General features: G+C 41.5%; 7 protein-coding genes and 1 non-coding gene across 14 annotated transcripts; 5 read left to right on the top strand and 3 right to left on the bottom strand.

Moving 5' to 3' along the window:
• Positions 1-2: 2 nt before the first annotated feature.
• LOC129581530 (probable ATP-dependent RNA helicase DDX47) lies at positions 3-4,594 on the top strand. Of its 2 annotated transcripts, none has more exons than XM_055472660.1 (11): positions 3-352; positions 427-520; positions 2,385-2,573; positions 2,711-2,782; positions 2,894-3,012; positions 3,152-3,223; positions 3,295-3,411; positions 3,477-3,623; positions 3,726-3,802; positions 3,863-3,994; positions 4,163-4,594. In XM_055472660.1, the coding sequence occupies exons 1-11, from the start codon at positions 164-166 to the stop codon at positions 4,437-4,439; spliced, it is 1,485 nt and encodes a 494-aa protein (XP_055328635.1). In that variant the 5' UTR covers positions 3-163; the 3' UTR covers positions 4,440-4,594. The 2 variants fall into 2 exon arrangements, with proteins under 2 accessions (XP_055328635.1, XP_055328636.1); XM_055472661.1 differs by lacking the exons at positions 3-352; positions 427-520 and adding exons at positions 1,928-1,998; positions 2,147-2,225.
• A 55-nt stretch (positions 4,595-4,649) lies between these two features.
• On the top strand, positions 4,650-6,139 carry LOC129581532 (uncharacterized). Its single transcript, XM_055472662.1, has 2 exons — positions 4,650-5,679; positions 5,743-6,139. Exons 1-2 carry the CDS (start codon positions 4,896-4,898, stop codon positions 6,099-6,101), a joined length of 1,143 nt encoding a protein of 380 aa, XP_055328637.1. The 5' UTR covers positions 4,650-4,895; the 3' UTR covers positions 6,102-6,139.
• A 23-nt stretch (positions 6,140-6,162) lies between these two features.
• LOC129581529 (sodium bicarbonate cotransporter 3-like) lies at positions 6,163-12,143 on the bottom strand. Its single transcript, XM_055472659.1, has 14 exons — positions 11,658-12,143; positions 11,439-11,550; positions 10,529-10,964; positions 10,131-10,379; positions 9,763-10,010; positions 9,490-9,664; positions 9,228-9,361; positions 8,417-9,098; positions 7,683-8,105; positions 7,521-7,589; positions 7,262-7,438; positions 6,878-7,012; positions 6,562-6,767; positions 6,163-6,499 (listed from the first exon to the last, which is right to left on the bottom strand). Exons 1-14 carry the CDS (start codon positions 11,674-11,676, stop codon positions 6,445-6,447), a joined length of 3,120 nt encoding a protein of 1,039 aa, XP_055328634.1. The 5' UTR covers positions 11,677-12,143; the 3' UTR covers positions 6,163-6,444.
• Positions 12,144-13,218: 1,075 nt separating this feature from the next.
• On the top strand, positions 13,219-15,437 carry LOC129581815 (tetratricopeptide repeat protein 19 homolog, mitochondrial-like). Its single transcript, XM_055473071.1, has 4 exons — positions 13,219-13,541; positions 13,694-14,149; positions 14,444-14,593; positions 14,781-15,437. Exons 1-4 carry the CDS (start codon positions 13,458-13,460, stop codon positions 15,216-15,218), a joined length of 1,128 nt encoding a protein of 375 aa, XP_055329046.1. The 5' UTR covers positions 13,219-13,457; the 3' UTR covers positions 15,219-15,437.
• A 415-nt stretch (positions 15,438-15,852) lies between these two features.
• On the bottom strand, positions 15,853-18,675 carry LOC129581680 (RNA-binding protein squid-like). Of its 2 annotated transcripts, none has more exons than XM_055472890.1 (7): positions 18,532-18,675; positions 18,250-18,450; positions 17,304-17,472; positions 17,062-17,223; positions 16,867-17,001; positions 16,368-16,629; positions 15,853-16,306 (listed from the first exon to the last, which is right to left on the bottom strand). In XM_055472890.1, exons 2-7 carry the CDS (start codon positions 18,312-18,314, stop codon positions 16,155-16,157), a joined length of 945 nt encoding a protein of 314 aa, XP_055328865.1. In that variant the 5' UTR covers positions 18,315-18,450; positions 18,532-18,675; the 3' UTR covers positions 15,853-16,154. The 2 variants fall into 2 exon arrangements, with proteins under 2 accessions (XP_055328865.1, XP_055328866.1); XM_055472891.1 differs by having other exon boundaries at positions 18,250-18,384; positions 18,532-18,645.
• Positions 18,676-19,004: 329 nt separating this feature from the next.
• Positions 19,005-23,284, bottom strand: LOC129581790 (uncharacterized). Of its 5 annotated transcripts, none has more exons than XR_008689540.1 (12): positions 22,528-22,984; positions 22,204-22,303; positions 21,687-21,837; positions 21,577-21,620; positions 21,283-21,516; positions 21,100-21,167; positions 20,944-21,032; positions 20,632-20,848; positions 20,391-20,475; positions 19,869-20,326; positions 19,729-19,766; positions 19,005-19,388 (listed from the first exon to the last, which is right to left on the bottom strand). XR_008689540.1 is itself a non-coding variant. In XM_055473029.1 (12 exons), exons 2-11 carry the CDS (start codon positions 22,825-22,827, stop codon positions 19,908-19,910), a joined length of 1,707 nt encoding a protein of 568 aa, XP_055329004.1. In that variant the 5' UTR covers positions 22,828-22,868; positions 22,994-23,284; the 3' UTR covers positions 19,005-19,388; positions 19,869-19,907. The 5 variants fall into 5 exon arrangements, 4 of the variants coding, with proteins under 4 accessions (XP_055329004.1, XP_055329005.1, XP_055329003.1 ...); XM_055473029.1 differs by lacking the exon at positions 19,729-19,766 and adding an exon at positions 22,994-23,284 and having other exon boundaries at positions 22,528-22,868; XM_055473030.1 differs by lacking the exon at positions 19,729-19,766 and adding an exon at positions 23,035-23,284 and having other exon boundaries at positions 22,528-22,868.
• A 157-nt stretch (positions 23,285-23,441) lies between these two features.
• Positions 23,442-27,186, top strand: LOC129581791 (glutathionyl-hydroquinone reductase YqjG-like). Its single transcript, XM_055473031.1, has 11 exons — positions 23,442-23,874; positions 24,112-24,136; positions 24,992-25,062; positions 25,124-25,208; positions 25,437-25,456; positions 25,524-25,596; positions 25,735-25,778; positions 25,832-25,986; positions 26,203-26,296; positions 26,414-26,530; positions 26,619-27,186. Exons 1-11 carry the CDS (start codon positions 23,737-23,739, stop codon positions 26,832-26,834), a joined length of 1,038 nt encoding a protein of 345 aa, XP_055329006.1. The 5' UTR covers positions 23,442-23,736; the 3' UTR covers positions 26,835-27,186.
• A 407-nt stretch (positions 27,187-27,593) lies between these two features.
• Positions 27,594-27,666, top strand: Trnav-aac (transfer RNA valine (anticodon AAC)). The gene has a single exon. It is a non-coding gene; the product is annotated as a tRNA-Val (tRNA).
• The last annotated feature ends 332 nt before the right edge of the window (positions 27,667-27,998 follow it).

The following is a 27,998-nucleotide window of genomic DNA, read 5'->3' as shown; positions in this document are numbered from 1 at the left end:
GTTGCTGATTATTTTTGAATTCTCGCTCATAGAGCTCCAGAGCACTTTATAAGTTTGGTAGACTTGTAACTCTTGTTATATCTTTTAAGGTGTGATAAGGATTGCTTCAGTCAGTGGAATAGGACAGCGTTAGATGTTTTGAGATAGTTTAGTGTGTGTAGTCATGGGTAAAAAGAAATCCTCAAAGACCAAAGACTTATCTGTGGGTTCTGCTACCGCCAGCGAACCTTCTGAGGAACCTGCAAAGGAAAAGAGCCCCGTGGACAGCTCAATCGATGCTATAGTTGCGACCCCCAGTGAAGTCGATTTGGATGGTGACAATGGCTCGGGGGATGCCACTTTCGCTGCACTGGTAAGCCACAGTTCCGAACTTGCTTTGCTGCTCTCATTACAAGCAAGATCACGGAATTGTTTTTTACATTAAAGGGGATTATTGATGTCTTCTGCGAAGCCTGTGAAAGACTGGGCTGGAAATCTCCTACGAAAATTCAGCAGGAAGCTCTTCCCTTGGCATTAGCGGGTGCGTAAATATTCTAGAACTAGTAGACCCCGCGCAAATTGCGCGGTATATATTTCATGCGGCCAAAACAGTATTCTTAATTTAACGACTATCAAGACTTGAGCGAAAACTACTGTATAAATAAGTCTAATGTCGCCTATTGATTCTGATTGCATTGCACAGTATACCGAAGAGAGTGCTAGTTTCCGCTTACTCCATATCCCATCCATTCCTTTGTTAATTTTTCTATCTTACGATTTTCTTAAACCTTTATAATGCAGTGAGCAGTCATTTCGTATCTACGATTCAGTTAAAGCTTCGTATCTTCGATTTGGGGGGATTTTGCCAAGAGACAGTGATCGACAAAAGTAGTGCCGTTAATTTCTTATTTCTTTTTTCCGATCAAGTAAATACTAAAATCATTTAAAAGTTTTAGCTGTTTTGCGCCAAGTATTGATAGTAAATACTAATTTCCCCAGCTAAATCAATATTACGGAACGGAAACATTCGTTGTACATAGCTGTACATCGGTATATTATAGCTGACTCAGAGCAAATTGCGCGGAATAAAATTAACGAGCGATAAATATTTCCGTGCAAAACTTACTGCTATGTACTTAATTTTCCCGAAAAAGGGCCGGCTTTGACTTCAGCTTCTGAAGTAATCCTCCTCACCATTACAGTAAAGAGCCATAATTTTTTAACTGAGTTGCAAAATAGAAGCTCCGTAAGTAATTTAAATACAATTCATGCTATTTTCTCATTTTTACCATCGCGCGCTAAGCCGCGATGTTTCTAATTTCAGTGTAGCGCTAAGTTGTTAACCTCGAAGTGTAAAGGAAGATGTCTTGCTTGCTGCTCCGCGAGCTCCGCTCGCGTCGCAGCTCGGCGTCGCCTGCGGCTCCGCCTTCTTTGAGAAAGTGAAGAATTTGCTTCAGGTTTCGCAAAAATCTGTGTTCTCAATAACAGAGTATCCCACTTTGGTTTACTGCAATTCTCGCCTACCGACCGCTAAGGTGTCGTTCACATAGAAATATCTTAGCGATAGCTTTCGTTGCAGTTAATACTCATTAACTGTAGAGTTAACAAACCGGGCTCATGAGGGATGTGCGGCTGCAAGCTTCCTGTTATATAAACTAAAAATGTGACCTTCTCGGACATTATTTTCCACTGAAAACAAATTAAAATACTCATTAGTTCTGGTAAGTAAATTTTTGCTTTCAAAGGCAATTCCTGAAATCAGTAACAATGGCAGCCGCCCGTGGAAGATTGCAACTTCAATCTGGTCAAACCACTGCAAACGACAGCTACTTGAGAAGCAAATTCCATACTCGAAGACTTTGTTAGGTCTTCCTTCTGAAATCTTACTTTTTTTGGAGGCAACTATTAATGAAAAATTTATTAATTCGTTCAAGATTACGGAATACTACGTGATCATGAATCAAGAACATCAAAGTTGAGAACCCAGCAGAGAACGGCTGTCGAGACAGTGGTGGAATGGTTGGTTTTGCAGTGGTGGATCCTTGACTTTTCCTATAGGCTTCATATGTTAACGTTTTTAAAAGTTTTCTTTCAAACATTTGTTTTTCTCTAAAAACTGACTTGCGATGGCAGATCTGCACACTAAAGGCTATCGAATGACATGTAGGCAAGGGATTTTGGTTCAGTGAACCGGGCTGGCGAACTCGACAGAGTGGGAATTTCGTTAAGGCTTACGCGATTATTATGTAAGTGATGATTAGCCAGTCTTTGGCATCTGCTTTAAACTGATCCTTTTCATTAAGTACGCTAAAAGTGCTAATACTTTATTGAGCAGGTAAGAATAAATCACTTGTGAAGTGTGATAAATTTTGACGGATGCTGCTAGTTTTCGGTCGATTTTGCAGGGCGTGATATTATTGGACTGGCGGAGACTGGATCCGGAAAAACTGGTGCTTTCGCCTTGCCCATCCTACAGAGTTTATTGAATGATAAGCAGCGATTATATGCGCTTGTTCTGACACCGACAAGAGAGCTCGCAATCCAGATCAGCGAACAGTTCGAAGCGCTGGGAGCAGCGATTGGAGTCCAGTGTGGTAAGCTTCTTAAATTCTGGTGGGATAAATTGTATCCAAACAAATATTTGTCCATTTTTCAACTTTACAATATTGAAGTAGTTAATTAAATATTTCAAGAATATCCGACATTGCTGAGTTGCTTTGCATGTTTGCAGCCGTTATTGTGGGTGGAATTGATATGGTGTCTCAAGCAGTTACCTTGGCCAAAAAGCCACACATAATTATCGGTAAGACTTTGTACAAAAACACAATAATTCCTACTTTTTTTATGTCAGGCTGGTACAGAAGTACTGTCTTAAATCTGCTAACCGGTAAGTTGAATATCTTTCTCTTTTCAGCTACTCCTGGGCGTTTAGTCGATCATTTGGAAAATACCAAAGGCTTCCATTTGAAGTCGCTTAAATATTTGGTCATGGATGAAGCTGACCGTATCCTCAATATGGATTTCGAAACCGAGGCAGGTTTCTTGATGTTTAACTACTACCTTTCATTTATGTTTCTTCGTATTCTTTTATGTAATCTGTGTGGTTGATTAGGTTAGCAACATGAATTAGGAGTTTTAGAGGTTTGAAGTTTTGGGATAATGTTCTGCTTAGGTCAACAAAATTCTGGAGAACGTTCCCCGAGAACGTCGAACTTTCTTATTTTCGGCCACAATGACCAGCAAGGCAAGTTTGGGCATACAGCAAAAGCATCTGCTGTACGATATAGTTCAGTCTGTGAACTCTCAATATTTTAGGTGGCAAAACTGCAGCGCGCATCTTTGCAAGATCCAGTAAAAGTTGAAGTCTCATCCAAATACCAGACTGTCGATAAACTTATCCAGAGTTACATATTTATTCCGATGAAACACAAAGTGAGCCTTTGGGAATACGAGTTTTTTGTTACTGCTGAAAAGTTTATGTTCTGATTCTGATTTAGGATGTCTACCTTGTCCATATCCTGAACGAAATGGCCGGGAACTCGTTTATGGTTTTTTGTGCCACATGCAATACGACGCAAAGAATAGCCCTGATGCTGCGTAACCTAGGTCTGATGGCAATCCCTCTTCACGGTCAGATGAGCCAAGTATGTTAAGTTTGAAGTGTTTTGTTTTGCCAATTTGTGCGTACAATTTGCGTAACTTTTCCTGTGTGTACTGCTATTTAATTTGCGTTCTATATTTTACAGAACAAACGGCTGGGTTCTCTGAATAAGTTCAAGGCAAAAAGTCGGTCAATTCTAATAGCGACGGATGTTGCCAGTCGGTAAATTCGAATGCGGTTAACGAAAATTAGACATAAATGAATAATATAGTGGTTTTTCAGTGGCCTGGATATCCCTCATGTCGATGTTGTTATTAATTACGATATTCCTACTCATTCCAAGGATTATATCCATAGAGTGGGTAGGACGGCGCGTGCCGGGCGTGCTGGGAAAGCTATCACCCTTGTGACCCAGTACGTGCTGTACCTTTCTGTTTGTGCGGTACTTACGGTACTTTTTTGCTACGTTGCCAAAGTTTGCGCTGATATGGAAGCTTGGTGTTTCCGTCGATTTTTTTGTGTTTTCCGCTTTTTTATCAACTTGCAAGTTTGCTGCTGCATGCGTTTGTTGTTTCATTGTAGGTATGACGTGGAACTGTACCAGCGAATTGAATACCTTTTGGGAAAGAAACTTCCCTTATACGAAACGACCGAAGAGGAAGTGATGATTTTGGCCGAACGTGTCGCACAAGCTCAACGCCATGCCCGACAGGAAATGAAAGAAATGGATGACAAGAAGAAATTTGGAAGGAAAAGAGGGCACGATGATGAAGCAGGGGATACGGAGGAATCTCTTGGTGTTCAGCGCAAAATCAAAAGGAAACTTGGTGCTGCTAAGACTAAAAGAAAGAAATTCTAGAATGATCTGGATGATTTTTGTGTCTGTAACCAAACAAAGCCGGAAATTTTTGTGGTTTGAAGCTTGTTGGATTAGTGGTTATACCACACCGTTAAACAAAGTCGAAGCTAGCAAGTCTCAGCGCGATCAGTCTGTTACTATGGCACAGTTTAATTAAGCACACGCGTGCAAGTCACTCAGAAAACAATTTGTGAAAACATCGCATTTTTACAACTACAGTACTGTAAGCGTTTAATTGTGTCAAAGTGCTATATTCATTCAAAGTGCTGTATTCGTCTAGGGAAATGTCATCCCAAAACATCCAGCAAAGCACATCGAAATTTAATGAACTACAAACAACGATGAAGTGACAGGATAAAAAGTGTTCACTGGGCTTTTAGAGTGCCTATGACGAACATCATAATAAATAAATCGTTGTGTTTGCGCTGAGAAAAGCGGATCATCTAATTTTTCCAAATGGCGGAAGAAGAAGACGAAAATGTCCCAAAGGCCCGCAAAGAAAAGGAGAAGGACCAGGGCCCAGAACTGGCACCCGGCGAGGTCATCAATCCAATCGAATACAAAATGTTCGACCCGTATAATATGCAAAAATCTCTGGCCATTCCCCAGAAATTCGTCTACAGTTTCCAAAAGGAACTTTCCGGTACGTTGCAGAAACGCCTGAATGCCATCCGTCTACGGTATGGCGCGGATGATTCCAAGCAAGTGGCGGACAAAAGCGAAGCCATGGAAATCAAAGCCGGACTGCAGCCCTGGGAGGCTGTCGATCCGGTCAGCGGACAGCTTCTAGAGTCCATTCCGATGCGAAAGGAACCCAAAGCCACCGCCGTGCCCGTGGGAACACCGGGAACTGGAAGGGCCCAACCGCAAATTACACACATTACGACATCCACGCTGAACACAATGCGAGCCGGACTACCGAAAGCGAAAATGGAGGATCGCAATGCCATGCCAGCGGTCAACAGGCGCATGACCGCGGCTGAGCCAAAGTTCGAAGGAGCCTTGAAAGCCGATGAGCAGTTCGAGTACGGGGATTATTACGAGACGATGGATAAACTGGATCGGCAGTGGCGGGACATGGTTGGACATCGTCCATCCGAAATCAAGACGGATAAGCGCAGTGATGCTACAAAACTGCGAGATCCGGGACAGAAAAGAAAGGGGTCCGTGGCCGTCGCCGGTGAGAAATACCAACCGGGAAAAACTGGCAAAGCAAAACTGCAGAGAATTGGCACGGGATGTAAGCGCACTTATTGATTTATAAAACCGCCGCTTAACTCACTAAAATAATGTTCTAACTTAGATCCGACAGCGCTGGAAGGGGTCATCAATTATTTTACGGAGACCGTATCGCCCGACTGTAACCTGGAATCATGGCTCAGTCCAACGACCATTGTCCCGGTGTTTCGCGTTAAAGATGTACCACCGGAAATTGAGAATACAGTGGTAACTATTGCAAAGGTCACTCACAGTAAATTCATTGATGACCAAGGCATTGCCATGCTGCTGCGATCTGCTTTAGAAAAATTTGATAGTTATGCGTGCAAATGGCATGTCATTGTGGGACGCCGGTTTGGACTGCAGATAAATGCCGACAAGGGCTGTTTTCTGTTTATGTATATTGGTCATCTTGGTTATGTTGTTTTTCGCACATTTGGTTAAGAAATCGGTAAGGAAAAGGAAGTTTAACTTTAGATAACAGTAGATTCATCAGGTACAGCACTCAAAGAACATGTAAACTTTATTATACGATCCACTGAACAAAGAATAGTGTCACAGTGATGTTTAACGCACTGATTCATGCGAACTGTAACACGTACTATTCGTACATGCAAATACTTGACTACCCGTTTCACAACTTAAATAAACACATCTCTTTTAAAACAATTTTGACGGGAACCAGATTCACAGATACACAGTCACAATTCACAAATATCCTTCAAATAAATAAATATTTCATTAAATAAATCATCTTACGATCGGGAAGCGCAATAATACCGCAAAGTTATGGAAGTAGTTTCTTTGTTTCCGCGGTTCCGGGACTAGTTGGTGTGGACCAACTACAAAATTAACACAAATTAATTAGAAGCGGAGTTTGTAGAAAGCTTATTTAAATCCATACCGGACAGCGTGTGGTCCGTTTTTCCCGTCTCTATCGATCTCCTCTGTCGAGATGTTTTTCCATAACTGCGTGTCCTGAATTTGCGAGGAAAAGTTGGGACGAATGGCTGTGGACACGCGCCGCTCCATTTCGCTCATGGGAACGGTCAAGACGTTGCCGTTCGGTAACGGAATATGCATAACACCTTCCGCGTTAGGTTTGAAGAACTGGTAAAAGACAAATTTTCATGGGTAAACTATAGCTCCTGCTTATTTAAAATTGTGAATAATAAAGGAGGATCAAGTCATCAAAAGCGTGAGAGCTTATTCGAGCTTACTTGCACATCTTGACTTTTGCGTCTGTCCTCTTTTCTTCGCTTTGTACTCTCCGGCATCAAATCGTCCAAGTAGCTCAGTTCCTTTTGGGTAAAGATGTAGTCAAGAAGCTTCCGGACACCAACCAAAGCTCCCACCTAAGCGAAAGAAATGTAATGGCAGTTAACAGCCTTCTTGTCTTGTAGAAATTTTGTACTTGTAACAGTACTAGGAAAATTATATTGTGCGGCATAACAGTTTTGTATAACAGTTTTGTATACCAGATGTCATATTTTGCAGCCATGCTCATATAGCTTCAAATAAATCATAAAGTTGCGATACACTATTTGCAAAAAAACTTGAAGAAAATTGCTTTTCGAATGTGTATACAAAATCTTAGTTCCTACCATAACAGGGAACAACATAGCGGTTTCCTGGAATGATTTCAGAACCCACAGAAGCGCTAAACACAGCAGCTGTATCAGAGTGAACAGGTGCACTCGGCTGATTTTGACATGTCGTAAATACACGTAATCTGGTTGATATTTTAATGGCATCAAGACGAGTTTGAGACGGTCGGTGAACTTGAAACGGAAAGTAAAAAAGCAATTAAATATCACATCACTTAGGCCGTTACGCGTCATTTTATAGTTCAGATCTACGTACCTGCAAACCCAATAAAGCGTTACTGCCCATAAATAAGAACACTCCAAAAAGCACCGGCATAGGAATCATCTGACAAAATATGATGCAATGCGTACAGACTTCTGATTTTCTTTTCCTATAATGTGTGATAGATTTACTTATTCTGTTATTCACACACTATACCTGCAGGAATTTGGTTAAAAATATGGAAACCCCGATTAAAACGGAAATGATAATATTCGTCACACGTTGTTCGCGAATGCCCAAAAATGTCGGTCGTTCTCCTGGTGCGGCAACGTCTGATTCCATTCGCAGACTGCTGGAATGCGTGAGCGACAGTACCGTATCGGCAATCATCCAGGGCATACCGATCCAGGACAGTAACGCAATTAAAATAGCGGTCATGAGCAAGTCAAGGTGATAACCGACTCCATGGCGCAGCTTATTCTCCTTGCGACTTACGATTACCGTTGTAATTTGCTGATCCATAAAGATCAGGATTGTGGCAAGCAAGCCGGGAACCGCAGCTAGCAGTGCTGTCCACCATGCGTTTTTATTCCCGAACAACGGTACAATCCATTCGCCTTGCCGGCCATAATATGTCGGCTGCAGTACAGAACAATTATCCATTAAGTCGTGAAAATAGATTAGTAAATTATTGCGCAGTTCAGGAGAATAACGTTTTTGAAGCTGTGGATTCACACCGTTATATAAAATTTTAAGTCTTCGGCAAACTGACGGTTACAAAATGCCTTCGATGGCAGTGCGATGCGCTTTAACTCGTCTTAAAATTGTCTGAATTACAATCTTTAAGAACAACCGGCGGTCTTTTTAATGCGAGTAAAAAGTTAGTAAAATTAAATTAGTGAAAGTGAATGCAAAACCAGGAAACTATAAATTGTAATGCTTTAGCATACCTCGAATTTGTCTGGAACTTCCAATTTCGGTGTGTCGATTCCCAGAAGGTAATCAATCATAACGAACGTAAAGATGCTGATAATAACCGCAAAATCACTGACAGTTTGGCGTACAAGCGTCGGAAAGCAAGGAGCAAATTTAAACGCTTTCAGCATTCTGGACATGATAAACGTCCCGAAAAATAAGCACACGGACAACAGAAATGCATTTGGCTCATAAAACGGCTTATCGCATCCAATGCCGGTCAGTGTGAAATTCAACTTGGTACAGTCATCCTTGGAAAAATAACTGCCATTGAACGGCAAGGCAATCTCCATGTCGTGTAAGTTAAAAGTGGACACTTCAAACTTAAAATATTTCTGGGTCGCATTGACAATTAGATTGTTTCCAGTGAATATGGCGTTGGGATGGTCACGAGTAACATTACAAAAACATAGGTGAGCAATTTGCGGATTACGATCAGGATGGGTCTGTACCGGCCGCTCCTCGGCGATGTGGAGAAGTTTCTTGATCGATTCATACACAAAAATAGCAGACACCAGTGCCGCGAAGCTTTCCTCCGTAAACCGAGTAATGTAGCCCACCAGGAAACTTAGATCGAATATTACCATAATCAACAGGAATAACGTCGACCAAAAGCCGATCCAGACACGGAAATTCAGATACTCTATGTCCATGAGTCTAGAGGAAAAAATCCATTGTTAACAAACCGTTTCTGTACAGTTGTATACACACCTTTCTCGTATACAGAGGTGTCAAGTAAAGTACGTAATTTTAATTTGAATGCATTTTATGCATCCCAGAACTTACTGGCAAAGCTCATATGTGATGGTCTCAAACACGAGGATTGGTCCAGTACTACCGAGAATCACAATAGGTTGTCCAGCAGTGAATCCCCAGAAAACACCGGAAATGGCTCGGCCCATAATGGTTTCGATCGCACCCTAAAATTACTTACGTACGTCATATACAGTACTTTCAAATTTGCGCTAGAATATTTTGAAAGACGGTAGGTAATGTTGTAAACCATGTAGTAATATACAGATATGTAATAATAATAACAATGGCTTACCATCCTTTTGTGCAGCATTTTGCTCATAAGTCCACCAAAGGTAACTAAGGGGGTCATCGATGCGAAATAAAGAAAAATGATGGAGGCAATACTTTGGATATGCAGGGCATCTTTGAAATCGTGTAAGTACCATTTGGATTTTCGCTTGATATCGTCAATCAGCCCACCACAAATTCTTAAGAAACAAATGTTTTTCGTATTATGCTACGCTTTATAATTAAGACGTCAATTAAATTAGTTACTGTCCATTGTTTATCGCTATTAAATAAGTACCTGCCAGTCCTCCGAATATCCGAACCGTGAGCTTCGTGTGGGATTTCCGGTACTTCTTGCAGTACACCTTCACGAAGATGCTTTTGCTGCATGCGGTTTTCTTGACTCTGCACATTAGTGGGTGGCTCAATACGGATGGTTGGATTCCATTCTCCTGGTGGCAGAACGGTAGTGCATCCCAGAAAATTATCCACAGCATTTAAAAGGTCATCTCGATCACGCACTGACACAGCTTCGTGTTGAAACAACTACCACAGAAATCACTATATCACTCTTGTACGTATGTATGTACTCATCACTCTCTTACGTATGTATGTAATATACATATCACAACGGTTATTATAGTCATTGGCTAATGCAATGCTTACAGCGTCGGAGAACAGCGTTCCCATAGTTCGACCCACTTCCCGAATGAAGCGTCCTCCTTTGGCTCGCGGTGCCAGTGCCACGAAAACATAACGTGTGGGTGTGGGAACTTCCACGAGATTTTTCAGTTGGATTGGATTGGCTAGTTGGACAAATCCATATAGTGGTTTCCGAATGAATTCCAACTCTCCCACGAGAATAGCCGCGGATTCACAGCCCGGTGGCAGTTTTTTGAAAAATCGCTTGTTAGTCTGGGAAATAAACCGAGAACTAATGCATTTTATCCGGAAACCCGAAAACGACATTTTTTAACGACATTGTTGTATGATTCGACCACATTAATTACTCTGTTTTGTACTTGTGCTTATGCGATAGAATTGTGCACAATTCAAGTCTTTACCGATAGTTTACCATCCGCAGCCGCCAAGTCATCAATGGTGCTGGCCATAGACGGCTGTGTTGTCAGTATGGATGGTGTCTGAGGACCGGATTCGGGGTCGGCACTTTGACTACGCTTCATGGGTGAAGCGGCACGATCATCGCCGCCTTTTTTGGGAGCCAGAAAGCCGCCCATCTGATGCTGATGTCGAATCGGCTGCGACAGCGTCGCCACAACCGCTTCGTGCAAAGTGCCGGGAATAAGCTTCATGTTGACCCAGTCGTCTGCCAACATGCCCCACACCTCATTAAGGGACTGCGCGGTAGCACCCAACTGGATGGAACCCTTGGCCAAACAGTTACGCAACTCCATCACGGCGTGCATGGACAGCGAAGCCACGAACGGCTTCGACCACCTGTTGCCATCTTCTTCCACATCCTCTTCGAATTTCACCCATCTGTTATTTAACATGAACTCAAAACTTATTTCCGCCCTTTGGAAAGATACATATTAGATAGTCTGCTTATTTCCCATAATACAATACAAAGCCTCCACTGCAATTTTGTAATGCAGTTTATGATACGATCGTGCGAGCAATGAAGTTTTCTATGCTGCAATACTTGTATATATAGATAGCAATCAAATATAGTAATTAAACGACTCATCTTTGTGCAATGGCATACGTACTGCAGTCGCCGGACGGATATACAGTTACTACATATAGATACTTTTATTCTTAATAACATTTTTTGCAATGCGAAAACTTGATTGAGTATGTATGTTGCAGTACATATCCAGGGTAAAATGTCGACAATTTTATGAAATTGGCAATTTTTTTATCCGTAATTTTCTATGCTCGAAATTTTTCCTGCTTCTTCCTGGATGAATAAACGTGCAATACAATCACCGGTTGTCTTAACTCTTGGCGTACCGAGCGGTTTCTCTCCATACCGATTGACCCGGCCGCAACTCCAGCATTTCGCAGAATAGTGCTTTCCTATCGCCATCGTTCCCATCTTCAGTTCCCACGTCGAATCCTACTTCTGCAAAAGTAGCTTGCATAATATTAATACTGCAGTTTCATTCTGACGTATACAATTGCAGTTGCTTCAGTATTCCGAGGAAGCAGTCGGCTAACATAAAATCTTACCCTTTTGACCTGCGGGCATTTTGATGGTTTGCAGATGGTGGTACGATAATGAAACGATGAAATTTTACAACACCAGTTGATATACAAATATAGATTTTCCTATGCCGACTAATTCTGCATAGATAATTCAATCAGAAAATACGGAACCGCATTGCCGGGTTCCAAAGGCGTCCAAAACCCGTTAAGACGGAGTTTTGGGTCATACGCGCATATAAGACTGCGCCTCTTGGCCAGGTACGTATAAAGAAAAACCATTCGATTTCGGCAATAAAAAGCTTCCGCAGTGTTGTGCCAAGGAAGGCGTAAATTACTGCCGTATATTGTGCAATTTGCAATGTATAGGATGATCTCAGCGTTCGATTTCGAAGGAACATCAAAAACTTAGTAAAGATAAATCAGTCGTAAAAGATGCAGTAAATTAGCTGGTGGTCTTCGCTGTGAGTCTATATCGTAACGCATTGCAGCTGAAATAATTAACGTCCAGACTCATTATTGGCACAGGCCTGATCATGTTGCCGACTAGTTATTTTCCTGTTTCGTTTAAAAAAATTAGAATGCCTGAGGGTATTATAATGTGCTCCGTAACTCCGTTACATACGTTTAACCAGTTTAAGAATCGGCATTTCACGTAAAGTTAAAAATGGAATTGCTGGCGGCGTGTTGTGCTTACAAGTTACAACAGATGATAATGCAGGTGCGGAAAAGAGCATGGGTTTTTCGTACCTCGTATCTGTCATGCACGGCTAGCAGAAATTCATTAACAGGCGAAAGGTTTGCACTCATCATCATCGGCTAACAGTTATTTATTTCGGAACCGAGAAAATTCTTCATGAAAGGAACAACAAGTGGGATGTCTCATTATTGACGACTGTTATTAATATTTACATATTTATTTTAATCAAGTGGCTATATATAATCAACCGTAGACGTGAAAGAATTTACTGGTTAATTGCGATTTATTGCTCCACTCCACCAAAATATCTACAGCCTATAAATTACAAATTCTTTGCTACCCATAAGTAGAAAATCCATAGTCCCGGGTACAATAAGATCGAAAGGGTCAAGATCGCAACGGACTGAAAGACAACGGTGCTATATGATAAATAACGATTCCTGAGCTTTGGTTTTAGCTGTAGCACCTATGTCGTGATCCAAAGCTTGACCGATGAAATTTTGCGCCAGATTCTCTGAGTGCCGGCGATCACGAGCTCATCCCAAGTACCGTTGTACCTCTGTAAATGTCTTCCAAGTTCTGCAGACTGTAAGTTAGCAACTTATGATCTCGTTGTCAGAGCTATTAGCTTACTGGTTGCGCACATTGTAAAATGTGAACATTATTGCTTGACCGATGTCACGCTTCTTCGAATCATACTATCGTCCGATGCCATTAAATTTTAGTTTCTGCAGTACTGTACCAGGAAGTAGGAATGAGATACCGGTATTTTTTAATTTACCGCTCTACTAGGGAAATAAGGCGCCCGCCGCGTGATGAACTTTACCTCAATAGAATTCAGAAATTGGTCGTGATGCAACCTTCGTGATGTTCATGAGAAACAGCTGATTTGTATTTAACACTAGTGACTAGTTTATAAAAATTATAAAGTTGTTTTGGTTCTACAGTGTAGATCTGCTCGAAGTACAAGATAAGGCATATGAATTAGTTTTGCTTTTTAGTTTTGCTAGCACCTTAAGCGGTTACCCGTGTGAAAATAGAATAGGTGGTGTGGGTGAATCGTGAGCACAAGGAAACGACATAGAGTTTTACTTTATAGCTTGTATCACGGACACGATCGCTTCAAAATGCTCGGAGCTTTCAAATTTTCGGTATTCCAGCAAGTCTTAAAACGGATTCCATCTACAGTTCGCACTACTGCCCCTTCTGTGGTTAGTACGGCTTTCAGTGACAGCAAAAACGATTGAGAACCGTCGCAGTGCTCGTACTTACTTCTGTTAACTCGTATCATAAAATTAGTTATTTAACAGTTTTCCGATTTGTGTGCTGGCCAGGATTATGCTGATTAGCCGTTCCTTTGCAGAATCTCTCGGGGACATCACATCGCGTATACGCAGCCAGAAGTAGAGGGGCTAGACAACTGTTCTTCAGCCATAAGAAGCCGCTTCGTTTTCCTGCACTGGCGAGGCATGGAGTTCTTCTGGCAGGCGTCGCGGAAGCCATTTATCTGTCGCAAAATACGCCCGTTATTACGCAGCAGCAGCATGATGAACTACGCGAAGAAATGATTCTCGATATCAAACGCAGTGTTTTGAAAATCCGCGAAGGATTGTACAGAGAAGCGGAAGATTTGCTGCACATCGCCATGGGTTTTGCGAAGCAGATTCAGGATTACAAAGCTGAATCATACATTCTCGACATGCTGGCTAACATTTATTTCGAGGAAAAGAAATACCGGAAAGCCGAAGAGACTTTTAAGGAAGTGTTACGGAGGGAATTATCAACGGGCCGCTCCGAAGATAATGAAGCTGTTATTGAAGTGAGATCAAAATCACTAATGCTTTGGTACAACTAGTGATTTATTCGCGGTTGGAATGCGAATTGGCGGCTGTATGACGGTATCGTTCAGTTACAAACTTTTTAGCGCATTATTAGTCATTATAGTATGAATCTGTATGCGCATTTAACACGTTACGTTTAGCATTTAATACACATAATTTCTTCGATATGACAGTCGTGCTGTACTGTTTCATTTGTATGCTGTGTTCCCATCTGCGATTTTGTCATTATGGTGATCAGTAACATTCTAAAAAGTGACAGTTTGTATTTGCAGATATCGGCAAAACTGGCCAAGATTTATGCGGAGCAAGGGCATATAGACAAAGCAAAACTCGGTTTCGATTTTTGTTTGGAGCATTTAGAGAAGAAACTGGAAAACGTGCCAGAAGATCAGAAAGAAGCAATTGCTGATCTCCTGCTTAAGGTGAGATATGTCGTTTTTTAGGTTAATTCGGATGTATTGTTTTCTATCTTTTTTAATGGCCTTATATTACAATTTCAATTTTTTTTTCTGTGGATGACATTAAATCGCTTTAACAACTATTTCTTTGAAAGTTTTCATAAGCATGTTGAATCGGGTACAAGAGATTGCAACTTCCGGTCTGCTGTAGGTGGTTCATTGGGGGAGTGAATTTTTCTTGAGACTGGAAGATAAAGCCGAAAATTCCGTGACCCATGCTACCAGTCTGATCGAAAAAGGTCTCGACAAGGCTAAACAGTTGGAACAGACCGGGTCGGAAGCTTACCAGTTACTGGCCAACAATCTTTCCACATTGTACGCTTGGCAGCATCGCGTCGAAGAGGCCATTTCCGTGATGAAGGAAACTATAAATTTGGCGGTAGCATCGGAACACTGGAGTTTGGCATCATTTTACCTTAACTTGGCTCATATTTATGCCGAAAACAATGATCTTGCTAATGCCGAAGCCATGGCAAAGAAGGCACTGGAAACGGGAAAGAAAAATAACGATGCCGCTGTCGAAGAGGAAGTCAAGAAGTTAGTTGCGGACCTGGAACTTCGCTTCCCGGGACAAAACATAAAATTATGACATGAATTATTATGATTTTGATTCCCGATTATGACATGGACTTTATAATTTATTCCCCTGGCTTTGTTTTATGACTAATGATTTGACTGCTGTTGCGTGATGGAGTCAAACTTTATAATTTTGTTATCTGCTGTACATGGCTGTGATAATTGTAAGTCTGTTTGAATTAGTTAATAATGTAATATAGTGCCAAGTACTAGTATCGTTATTGCCATAATTATTTGAGTTCATTTTCGGCATTCACAGATACAAAAACCTCGTACAAAAAATTCAAAATTATTAATTTTAGTAGGGCAAACGCTGAGACGGCTGAGTACTTACAATTTTCTTCTAATGCTTCTAAAATTACAAAGCATACGAGCACCTTCCCGTGGTTACAGTAAATGCTTCCAGTTTAACTTTCGACATGAACACTTGCTTAAGGAAAACAGAGTACTGTATCTGCAGTATCATCTACTATAAGATAAAACATCCAGCAGCCGACGACGTAATCGGAGTTTCTGGTCAGCGTTTCTGTTTCTGGTAAAACGAACCTTTGGAAAAGCACTGCTTCTACGGAATGCAGGCAACTGAGTTTAGACGGACATGTGTGCTAATTTAGTTTTGTAGCACATATAGACCTTGACGAAATTCCTGAAAGCAGTCATTTTATTTGGTTTTTTTTTGCCATTCAGGCAATCAGCAATTCAGTTATTTAAGACAGCCATATTTATGCTAAAAGTTGCAGAATGCAGATTCCCACGGTAAATTACAGCGACCTTTCAGGGAACACGGCAATCAATACGAATAAAATGGAAATCATTTCCGATTCGTGCAAAAACATGGCGCTTGGCCACTGGCTACCCTAATGAGAAGTTCGACTCCGCGTCGATTCGATAACAAAAATACCATGGCATAAATTAATAACAAAGTGGCTCACAATTAACACGCTCTTCTCTATCTTCTGTACGGATGGAAGCCTCTGGCCGCTCCACGTGCTCCCGCACCCGCCATTCCTCCTGGGCGTGGCATCCCTCTACCAGCCATTCCACCCGGAGCGCCACGGCCCCTCATTGCACCTCGCATTGCTCCTCGCGCTGCGCTGTATCCTGACAAAGGAACAAGCGTTTCTTTTTATTAACACCGATAATCGCTATCAAGTCAACCCACCTGCATCGCCATATCCAGTTGCTCCATAGCCAGCTCCGGTATAGTCATAACCCCCGGTATAATCATAGCCACCGTAGTCTCCATAGTAGCTCTGATCGTATCCTTGAGAGCCGTAATATGAAGCATAACTATCGCCATATCCGCCGGCACCATAACCGTATCCGAAGCTTCCATATGGATTTCCGTAGTCTGCATAGCGACCACCAGCGGCATTCGCTCCGGGTGTTTTCGGCTGAGATGGTAATGCTTTCTTCACGTCACACTGTTGAAACAGATGGAATTACATAGGTATTTACTCAAACGAAATGAATGTGACAAACGAAAAGGGAAGCACAATGCCCGTAACACAAAAACATGTATTATTCCATGCGCAAAAAAATGTAGATGAAAAATAATGACAATTTTTCGGTAGAGAGAAAACAGCAACGTGTACTGCAAGCAACAGGGAAAACAGCAACTAAATGAGAAAGAATTTTCGAGCATTTTCCCTCCAACTCACCATTTTGCCAGCAACCATCTGCTTCGGATTTTTGATGATTTCACTGACAATCTTGTCATCTTCGAATTCCAAGAAAGCAAAATTCTTTTTGGCTCCATCTCGCAGACGGTCTTTCGGCCATTCCACATTTTTTATCTGCAATTAAAATACTCTGGATTGATAAACTATACCTTCCAGTGCGCGCAGGAGGTTTACCGTTCCATAATGGCTGAAAAAGCCCTTCAACTCTTCCTCAGTTAGGTTAGGATCAATGCCTCCAACGAAGATTTTAGTGACCGGTTCCTCGCCCGGTTTGGGCTCTGCTGGTTTAGGATCGATCTTTTTATTCTTAAGGACATGGTTAGATACGGCGCTCACCTAAAAGATGGGTGATATAATCAAAACCAAACCTGAAGAAATTACATACATGATTCATGTAAATAAATTTCCGCACTTACCGCTTTCACGGCGGAGATGTCCGAGAAAGTGACAAAAGCGAATCCTCTCGATCTGCCACTGGCTGGATCCCGCTTCAGTGTCACATACTCAACAGTTCCGAATTGGCCGAAGTATGTCTTCACGTCCTCCTCGCCAGTATCCGATGACAGACCACCAACAAAAATTTTTCTACAAACGAAAACATCGTAGCTGTTACTGGTTGAAACCAATGGTGAGTTCGCACAGAAACAAACAAGTTGAACAGTAGCTACAGTACAGTAGGTTAAGCGCGCGCAGTCTGAAATAGCACAGCTAATACAATAACAGCTCGGCTGCCATAATTGCGGAAGAGCAAACTAGTCGGGGTTGATCTTCTGGTCGGGGCTGATCTTCTTGGACCTGAAATTAATTCCTATGATATACCCACCATCAGAATCGTAACACTTCAACTGGGCTCAGATCTGGCAAATAATCGACAGTATCTGGTACCAGAACTGGAAATCCATCTAATGTTTGTCCGCTGCGAAGTGCAAACCAGATATGCAGCATCGACAGCCCGTTCATCGAGGGCGTGCAGAATGCAGGTTTGCAATACTTCTTGTCATAAACAAAACGGGAAAAATGCACTGGAACCTTCTACAGCATGCTCTTTCACCCGAGAACATGTGGATATCAGCGGCATTAATTATGATTCATCATTAATGACTAATAATCTGGAGATCGCAAGGAACTTCTACTGCTTTCAGCTTACCATATACCCATTGTACTGACTTACAACAACACAGTGCACACTGAACGCAAACTAACATGAAATAACTGAAACTGACATAAAATGCTGAAAATGTTTCACAACTCAATGATACGATCTTGTAATAAATAAAATGCCAGGACAAAGAGTACCGAGAAAAATTAACCAAAATCCAGAATCCACTACAGTTTGGTGAATTTACGCAAAATGTGAAATACCGTTTATCTTGTGACTCCGAAGACTCCGAGGCATCACCATTAGCTCCTTTCCCATTGAAAGCCATACTTGAAATGATTTTTAGGAAAAGTCGAAAACAACTGGATGAAAAACTGGTCCGTAAAAAATTGGAAAACCTTCAGATGAAAATCGAAAAAACCCCTTCGAAAATTTCGGTTGTCAAAACCACTAACTCGTTGACTCTAAACACAGTATGAAACAAGATATCAAACATTTTATCGAAAACAAACCTGAAAAATTCAAAAAATATGAAAAATACTTACCGCAGATGCCGCAACTCTTCAGTCTCGCTAGATATCACCTTTAAAAACGGAGAAAAAACTCACAAAACTGAAAATTGGCAAAAGTGATCGAACTGCCCGTAGGTTCTCCAAACTTATCGCTGCGAAGCAAGCCATGGCGTCAGGTGTGCGTCATAGCAACCCTTCAAAGTTTAGGGCACCCGTACGTTCAGTCAGCAAAGGCAGAATAAAAGCTTTTAGCCAATACCAACACTTGCTCTGGATTTAAATTTTTGCCATTGGATGAAGACCGTTTCACGGTTTCATAAAACAGCTCCCCGCGAGTAGGACAGCACTGCGACAGAAACCATTTGCGCCGACCATCAACACGGATTAAATCATTGACGAAGCAATCGAACAAGGCAGTCACTGTGGTGTTAAGTAAGAAGTTTTCCATTGCAAATTTTCCGGAATATCCATGCAAACAGCGAAGGCACAAACAGTAAACAGTGAGCTTTAATTTTCAACTCAAACGTACTGTATTAGTTAACATTGAACAATATCAACAAGAATTCGAACTAACGGAAGTACGGACCGTACGCGATACGCCAAAAGGAAGAGCATTAACAAACGAAATGTCCTAAGGTCTAAGGACCGTTTCACGCATGATCAGGAGCTTATTTCTACAGCTGGCAGCAAAAGAAAAACAACCGAACAATTTAATATCGTCCCAGCCTTTTCACGAACAAGAACTATTTCACAATCGATTTTACCATCAATAATTTCTAAGTGATATGCGAAACGCCACAACTATCGTATAATTATGTCCACGTCTGATCCAAGCAGCTGAAAGTACTGAAGCTTGGGAATAACTCTTCATTCCGGTCACAAAATTTGGCCTAAAGAAAAATGAGCAGGCCGTTTAGCTAAACATTCACCACGATACGTGTAAACTTCTCCACTAACCGAAGTAACTTCAATTAAATACTTCCAGTTCTGTAAATTATTTGCTATAACATTATTCATACAGCATTTCGCCCATGACCCCCTGTCCACACTCCACTGCCACTACTGCAGCCTATTTCTTTAATTCCCTTATAGATGAGTTAATAACACCGCGTAGACGGATTCCATACGAAGTAAACCACGAGGTATAAAAAAGTATCTTCATACTTCATATTATGCACTACGGTTATCCGTTAATGATATCATTAATTCCAAAACATTCCAGCAGATTACCTGCTAGACTGGCAAAAAATTCTTTCGGCGTTTTTGTCCTGATTGCAAGTCAAAGGTCCAATAACCACAATTAAATTATCAAGTAAATATGAGCCGTTTTGCAATAAAGTTAGTTTTCCAGCGTCTTTTACAGAACTTACTTAGAGCCATTCCATATCTTTATTTCCGGCAAACGTTTTTCAGGTCACTCGATGGAGACGACGTCGGAAGCTAACCCGTGGTACCATCGGTGCGGGTTCCTGGTCCTCTTGCACCAAATTTTCCGTGTTTAAATCATCACTATCCCATTCTGAGACTGCACCGTCAACATCCATCATCGGAGTGGGCGATGGCGTCGCTGGTTCTTCCAAGACGTCAGCAGTGGGACGTATGTCCACTTCGTCTGCTTTCGGCACCCGCAGCGCACGACGCACAGCACGTGAACGAATGACCGGCACGCTCGTATCACTATTGGACACGGTGTCGCCTTCGCTATGCGAAGATGTCTTCAAGCTGTTAGACCCACGACCCAATGATAACGAACATGGCCCCGACTGACTAGCTATTTCCTCGCAGCTTTCGCTGTATATCGATGCCCGATCAGAATCTTCGCCGACCTCTAAAAAAACGAAATACGTGTACCAGCAATCGGCCATATCCCACAGGCCACAAATTTTGCGTACCAGCATTTTCAGTTTGATATTTCTTAGATGTCTCGTTCCATGTCCGCATCGTCTTGACCTTTGCAAACTTGACTTTGGCCTGGGCCTGAAATACGACATGTCATGTTTTTACGCTATCCCCTTTTATGTACCTGTCAGTTTAAGTGCTTTCACGCAACCAAACAAATCAGTTCAGCACCTCTAATAAGTTAAAGGTATACTGTTATGATAATTTTAGGATTAAAAATTAGGATTTTCTAACCGAGTCAGTGCTATCAGACACTGGTGATTCGGCAGGCGACTCAAACGAACGTGCGTCCGTTTCATCGATAAACTCTTCCGACGTATATGGTTGCACAAATCGCGATGGGACGGTGGTGCCAGACCAGAAAGAAGACAATGTTAGCATATGCTCCACCATTTCGCTGACGCAATAAGTTGTACAAGTCAGCTTGTTGGTCGTCTGATGGAATGCGCAGCTAATCAAAACGATATTACCGGTTACTTTCACCAAAATTAATAATTAAAACACATCGTGCGCAAAATTTATCAACTGGCAGAATTACGACCTTACTGATTAACTCGGGTCACATCCGGTTCCGCCAGTATCTGGGATTCATTAATGAAATTGCATTCCCGCAACAGTCTTCGCACCGCTGTTTGCTACAATTAAAGGCAACAGTTTTCGCAACAGCATGTGAAAAAAACCAGCAAAAGATTAACACCATACAAAGTTTTCCAAAGTGCAAAATGGAATCTCAACGGTTGCAGGAACGATGAAGTCTTTAGGTGCTTCCGCTGTAAACAGACATAACCTAATCTACAGATATTTCAGGTAGGCATATCTCTCATGAAAATCGGTGCGATATCCTTTATGCTTTTTTCTTAGCTACACGCAACATAATCCCCGTACTTGCGCATTTCAACCCTTGAGCCATCAAAGCCCGTTCATGAATGTACTGAAACATCCGAATGGTATTCTGGACTTGGTAATCCTTGCAGACCGTTAATGGAAGCTTCGGTGGACGTCCTCTGCCGGCCTTAATGGGCCAATGGGGATTCAGTGTAGTTATCATTTTGAAAAATATCCAAATATAATCGCTGTTGAATCCCTCAAACGATAACTCGTCGATCTCGTGATATTCCTCTAAAAATCAAATATTCTGCCAGAGCAATAAACGAAACGGAATAGAGAGAAGGTACTGACTGCGCCCAGCCTTGAAATCAACCACTTTTCCGAGCGGCAACGGCCTACAGGGAAATTTTAAAATTGTTTGAATTCCAAGCAGCATTTTGGCAAACGTTTCTTTGTCTTACAGAGGTGACGGGAACAAATGGCAGATTCCTTTTTCCACTCCGGTGGCCAGACGCACCCGCACGATGGTCAGTTCAATTGGAGCATGGTCTGCACGACGGCTAAGAAACGCCGGCAACATATGCATCACGGCAAACACCTCAGATCCAAAATCTGAACACCACAATCAAGCTACTCATAAGCAGGTACGAAATAGGGCACATCAACATGCCCTTTAATCTTCAAAAAATTTAGTAAACAACTGAGTGACTGCTCAGTGCTCATTCGCTATCCGTTCTTCATACTTGATTTAAAGTTTAAACCACATACAGCTGTACTTTATTTTCAGTTTTCACTTTTCACATACAGGCTAACACTGCGTGCGCTCTCTATGCACTTCAAACGGCCAAAGCAAAAAACTAATTTATTATATTTTTAATGAAACAACATACTTAAGCAATGTCGAATAAGCCACAATAATATTATTAACAACGTATAGATAAGCACAGTTCAGAACAATAACTAAACATGTATGCTTACCATCAAATTTTTTATGGAATTCAGCAAATTTATCGGTAATCTGGTGAGGTAGAAGGATAAGGTGCTTGTCCAGCCCTTTCTCGGCAGCCTGATTGGCGACCTGTGAGTTAAAAGGAAAACGCATTTATTTTTCACCGGAATGAAAACAAGTTATTAGAGCTTGTAAGCAGTATTAAACAAGCTGTCATTGTTGCGGAATTTGAATTAAACTATCTGAAAAGCCGCTGAAGAATCTTTTGAATTTCTGCGGTTACATAACTTGATAACTATGTATAAGTCGCTGAACTACCCGTACACTAACTAATTAACCTAACGGAAAATAACCTGAAAATCAGCCAATGCTTGGCGAGCTGGATTAACCACGTCCTTGTTGTTTTTCATGTGCAGTTCCTCCAGAGACAGCTCCATCTTGATTCCGGCATATCGCGTCTCATGTACGTCTTCCGGACTTGCGCCATCGTTATCCTTCGGCACTTCTTTGGCTTTCTTATGCCAAGACTTCTTTGGCTCGTTGCTGGCTGAACCAATACCAGAGTCATTGCTGAAACTGAAAGAAAATCCATCTGCTTCTTTGCTCAATCGGAAAGTGGATGCCGGAGTGCCGTCGTTAATGGCTGATGACATTTTTGGTTTATCATAGGTACACGCGGTGCTCCAGTACAAAGCTTTAAAAACAAATTCAATGCACCGAAATTTCTCTTCCAACTTTCAAATGTTAAGCATCAAAACATTTTGATCTAAGTAAAAATGCAACAAGTTGTCCGCAAACAGTTTAAGTCATTTGACCAACTTTGACGACCACCAACAAAGGCGAACCAGAGGCAGGCTTACACAGCCCAAAAGCCGACCAGCATGTCTATGTACTTTGTGGCTTTCGGCTGGTTTGTTCCGGATTTTTCCAGTTCTCCAGCAATTATTCCATAGTTCCGGTGAGGTTAGTTCCTGTCACTAGTCCCACTCCTAACCTAGGACTCTAGCTAGAAAAGGCGTTCACAGTTCTAAAAAGGGGGGAATGTGCATTGTGTAGCATGCATGTACGGATTTTGCTATGCGGTATTCCCTAACCACTCTAAGCCGAACCGATATACCACAGGTTGGCTGTCTGGCCGGAAATTGAAGTCAACTCTTGCGGCTGGGCGCTAGCCCTTGTGGCCGACCATCTGACGATCCGCCTATGGCGGATACGACTATGTACAGTACGTACCAATACAGTACGTCATTAAACGCTCACTCCATTCTCCATTCGGTTTTAAAGTGCGAGTGTGCGCGACGCGCGTACAGTCGCTGTGTTTACACGCATATCCCTGGCTGTCCTACAGTTTCCGATACCATCGATTGATGCTGCATCTTGTTTTGTGGTGCTTTCCATCTTTCTGGTTCCGCGACCAATCCTGCATTCATATTTCAGACGCCCGATCCCGACTATAGTACTACAGTACCGGAATCACCCGTGTTTTGAGACTTCAAACATATCCCCTAATATTTCATTATTTTTGGTGCTGTCTTTTAATAATTGGAGAAGTCTGTGGAAAAATGGCAGATCCCTCCTCGCTGATTTCCGGAGGAGACAATGTGCATTTGACTACGCATCCGGATCACATGGAAGTGGTGCAGAATGCGCCCTCGTGGAAGGCCAGCATGACTCCTTCGGGAGAGTATGTGAGAGCGCAGGTGGGTTTTTCTTTGCAGACCCGGCTTCCTTTGGACACTTTTCGCAGCATGCGTTCTGATAAGTATTTTGTGCTTTAATAAGTTAATTCCAGTTAATTTCTAGCCTTTTCTAATACGGGGTTGCGGTATTTGAGAGTCGAGAACCGAAAATAATCGGTGTTTTGAACTGTTTTATCTGATTTGTAATAATATTATAATACTTTTATCGTTATTATATTCTTTGCTTTGTTCTTGCAGTCTGCCTTTCGCCATTTCGTCACAGGTTTGTTACCGTTTGTTCTTACGAGTTAGAAAGCAGCTCCAGAAAGTATTAGTAGAAGTATAGATATTACAAACAGTGTCGCTGGCAGTGGCTACTGTATATGCAAAACGCAGAAGTAATGTGATTAAATCTGTTGTGAACGAAATCTGAACTCTGTAAGTGCATAATTCGTGTACTCGTATTGTAACCCGGTCACAGTTGTATGTATTGTATATTTTGAAAGATAAAATATAATTAACGTTTAATTTTACTGTTTAGAACTTCAGCGTCTTTTACCGGCAGCAGTTAGCTGAATTTTTCTAACGTTATCTGCCCGTTGCTGCATTAATCGCGATAACTTATGTGTTTAATGGATACATCGTACATACAGTCACAGAAAGTAGTCTGCAGCTGGAATGGAGACATGTGCTTGCTGAAGTAATTTGACCATCAACTACATCGGAATATTTTGACCATCAAAATTGATATTCGTAATACGCATCGTAATATTTAGCGAGCTTGTATTCGAACACTTAATTTGTCACCGGAAATTCGTAATGCTGCTATGCGCACCGCCGCACACTGGTCTTCTATGCTATATACGAAAAGGAAAATTTGTTGTTCGTAATTCCATTTGCGAGAAAAATGCATGTGAATATGTTTTGAGGGTATTTTGGGGTGGTCTGAGACAGACTCAGACAGATGATCATTATTAACTGCAAATTCATCTGTCTTTGGGGAATACAACGACATCCCAGATTACTCTTAGTCTGCTTCTTCTGCGCAGTTATTATTCTCATTTACATGCAGCTGAACTTTATGTCTATGCGCAAATTTCCCTGTTCTGTTCCTAAATAAATTTTATTTTCATTTCAGCGGAAGGATCCAGTGGTTTTGTTGCGGAACCGGGACGATACCATTTGTATGTGTCCTTGGCATGCCCGTGGGTAAGCACTAAGCACAGATCGCGTCAGTCATTACGACAATTCGCGCATTTAATTTATGCAGGCCCACCGGACGCTGATTGTGCGTAAACTGAAAGGATTGGAGGATATCATTTCGGTCAATGTGGTGGATTGGCTTTTACAAGAAGGTAAACATGATATGTAAATCATTTCGCTTTTTTAAGACAGGTTTAAGTTTACAGAACAATTTCAAAGGCATTATGATCTGAGAGCAGAAAATGGCGTAATGAAGATCGTTTTTGGTTTCTGAGATATTTTGAATGGTTTATAGCTGAGTGGTTGCACTGCTTTTGGAGTAAATAGTTAACGACCTGTTACAAGGCTTTAAAGTAAGACACTGATTGTTGTTATTTCAGTGTGGAGCTTTAATGGACAGGTTGGTTGTGGCAAGAAAATAATTTCTCATGAACTGGATTGTTTACATTTGCTTTGTGAATTTGAAGCGAGATGGTTGCACTCCCGATACTGTTAACAGTTGTGCCACTTTGCGGGACGTTTACCACCTTGCCCAACCAGGTACGGTGCGGTGCGCGTTTTTCTATTGTTTAGTTTTTCGTCTCACTTGTCAGTTAGAGAACAGTGCCAGGTTGTTATTTGTCCCGCATCGCCTGCCGTGTTGTCGTATATTTTATTAACTGGTGTCCTCGATTACAGGATATTCTGGGCGCGTCACTGTGCCGGTTCTATGGGACAAAAAGGTTTGGTGCTTTTCAACAATCACAACTTCTTTTTCAGGAATGTGCGTTTTTAGGAGAAAACTATTGTGAATAACGAGAGCTCGGAAATAATTCGTATGTTGAACGTGGAGTTCAATGCGTTCTGTCAAACTGACGAGCAGCGGAATCTAGATTTGTATCCGGTGGAGTTGCGAGCTGAAATCGATGCTATAAATGAATGGATTTATCGGTATAGATACGTATAAAATTATTCTGTAAAATTATCTGTACTTTAAATACTAGGAGGAACAATACAATTAATATTAATATTAGTTTTTTAAAAATGACATTAGTTTTTGAAGTGTTGCATTGTGTGCACTGTGCAGTCCATATACTGTAATGCAGTGGTACTTGGATGCATTGCTTAACTGTAATTTTCTGACGTGTTGACCTTTTCTACTTTTAGGGACATCAACAATGGTGTGTACAAATGCGGATTCGCTCGATCTCAGGAAGCTTACGATAACGCGGTTATCAACCTGTTTGCTGCATTGGACAAGGTAACTCATAAAATGCCGTAAACTGAACCTAAATTTTCTGTTTAATAATCCAATAGAAAAACTGTATAAGAGCCGTTATTATTATTATACCAAATTTCTAACGTTTTTCTTAATTAGGTTGAAGTAATTCTTTCTGAACATCGCTATCTCTTGGGAAGCCAGTTAACAGAAGCGGATATTCGTCTGTTCACCACCCTTGTCCGATTCGATATGGTTTATGTGACTCACTTCAAGGTACAGTTACTTACTTCCGTATACGGTTTTTGTTCAAATCTTGTATTAAATTCTGAACAGTCTGAAAATTTTCTTGGTGTCATCGTAGTGCAATCGCAAACGCATCGCGGATTATAAAAACTTGTGGGGATTTGTGCGTGACATCTACCAGACGGCCGGCATTGGGGAGACAGTGAACATGGAGCACATTGTTAATCATTATTATCAAAGTCATCGTACCATCAATCCTTTCGGCATTGTCCCACTGGGCCCGGTTTTGGATTTCAACGCCGTGCACGAACGCGGCAAGGAACAGAACGTGTAAGGAGGATTGCCCGGACCCGCGCTTTACATTTCGCCCACATGACCCGTTCTTCGTTCTACGTTTTTCTCGTTCCCTTTGTATTTATGGCTTCATAAACATGCTAAATCACTGGCTAACCGTTTTATTTTTTGTGAATATTTCTGTGCGAACTGTTTTAAAAAGTTTTTTAGCGTTTTGGGAGCAGGCTGATTTATTACAATTGTGTATTTGCTTTTCGTCCTTGTGAATGTGATAACGATCTCGTCAGAATTATACAACAGCGGTTTAATTGGCTTGATTGTTGTTGGACAAATAATCCTTTAGATCCATGATTTCGTGCTAGTAAAACCGGTACAGTATCCCTTTTCCAGATTGTGTGGCGTATTTCAGCTTTCCAGTTTTTTTGCCATCGCACTAGTACCGCATAAATGATGAAATTGCTTTACTCAAAAGGATAAACCACAGCAGCAGGAATTGACATGTATTGATAATACAAAAGTAGTTGTAATAAATGGCTGATCTCCAATTGTTAATGATCTGGGCCCCCTGTGAGGTCATATGTTTTAGCACCTGAAAAAATTAATATCAACTACGGTAGGTACTCGCCTATTCGGTAAAAAATATTTAGGCGCCACCAGTGGTGGTTACGCGATTTACCCAAGATTAATTATTTAAACACGTGAAACTTGCGCTTCGGCACGAACAATTACCCTTCGCCACTGTTCTGTAGATGAAAAATTTCAGATGTCTCGTTTTAATATATCAGGATACCATAAGGAAGTTCTCATGGTGTAGCGGCTATCACGTCTGCCTAACACGCAGAAGGTCGCCAGTTCGATCCTGGCTGAGAACAATTTTTTCGATGATAATTATGTGTTGCCACAATTATTGGGGCATATGGAACATTACTATTATGAAATATGATTTTTTTCACTCATTTTTTACAGAAATTAGGATGTACATAAACGAAACGGTAATCTTACGCGTAAAGCAAGATGCGATCTTGTTGCTTATTTGCTCACTTCACTGTGGTTTTACACATAGCACATAGATGACGTAGCCACAAATACTGCGGTACGCAGGTACCTACAACCATCATTACAGTCTTGCTACCGTAAAAAATATTCCTCAACGGGAAAGTGCAAACAACTGAAAAAATCTGAACGAAACAAATACATTGTCATT

Source organism: Paramacrobiotus metropolitanus, unplaced genomic scaffold, assembly GCF_019649055.1.
Source record: "Paramacrobiotus metropolitanus isolate TYO unplaced genomic scaffold, Prichtersi_v1.0 Parri_scaffold0000006, whole genome shotgun sequence".
Lineage (NCBI taxonomy): Eukaryota > Metazoa > Tardigrada > Eutardigrada > Parachela > Macrobiotidae > Paramacrobiotus > Paramacrobiotus metropolitanus.
The sequence above is the reverse complement of the archived record's forward strand: the minus strand, read 5'-3'. Positions and strand labels throughout refer to the sequence as shown.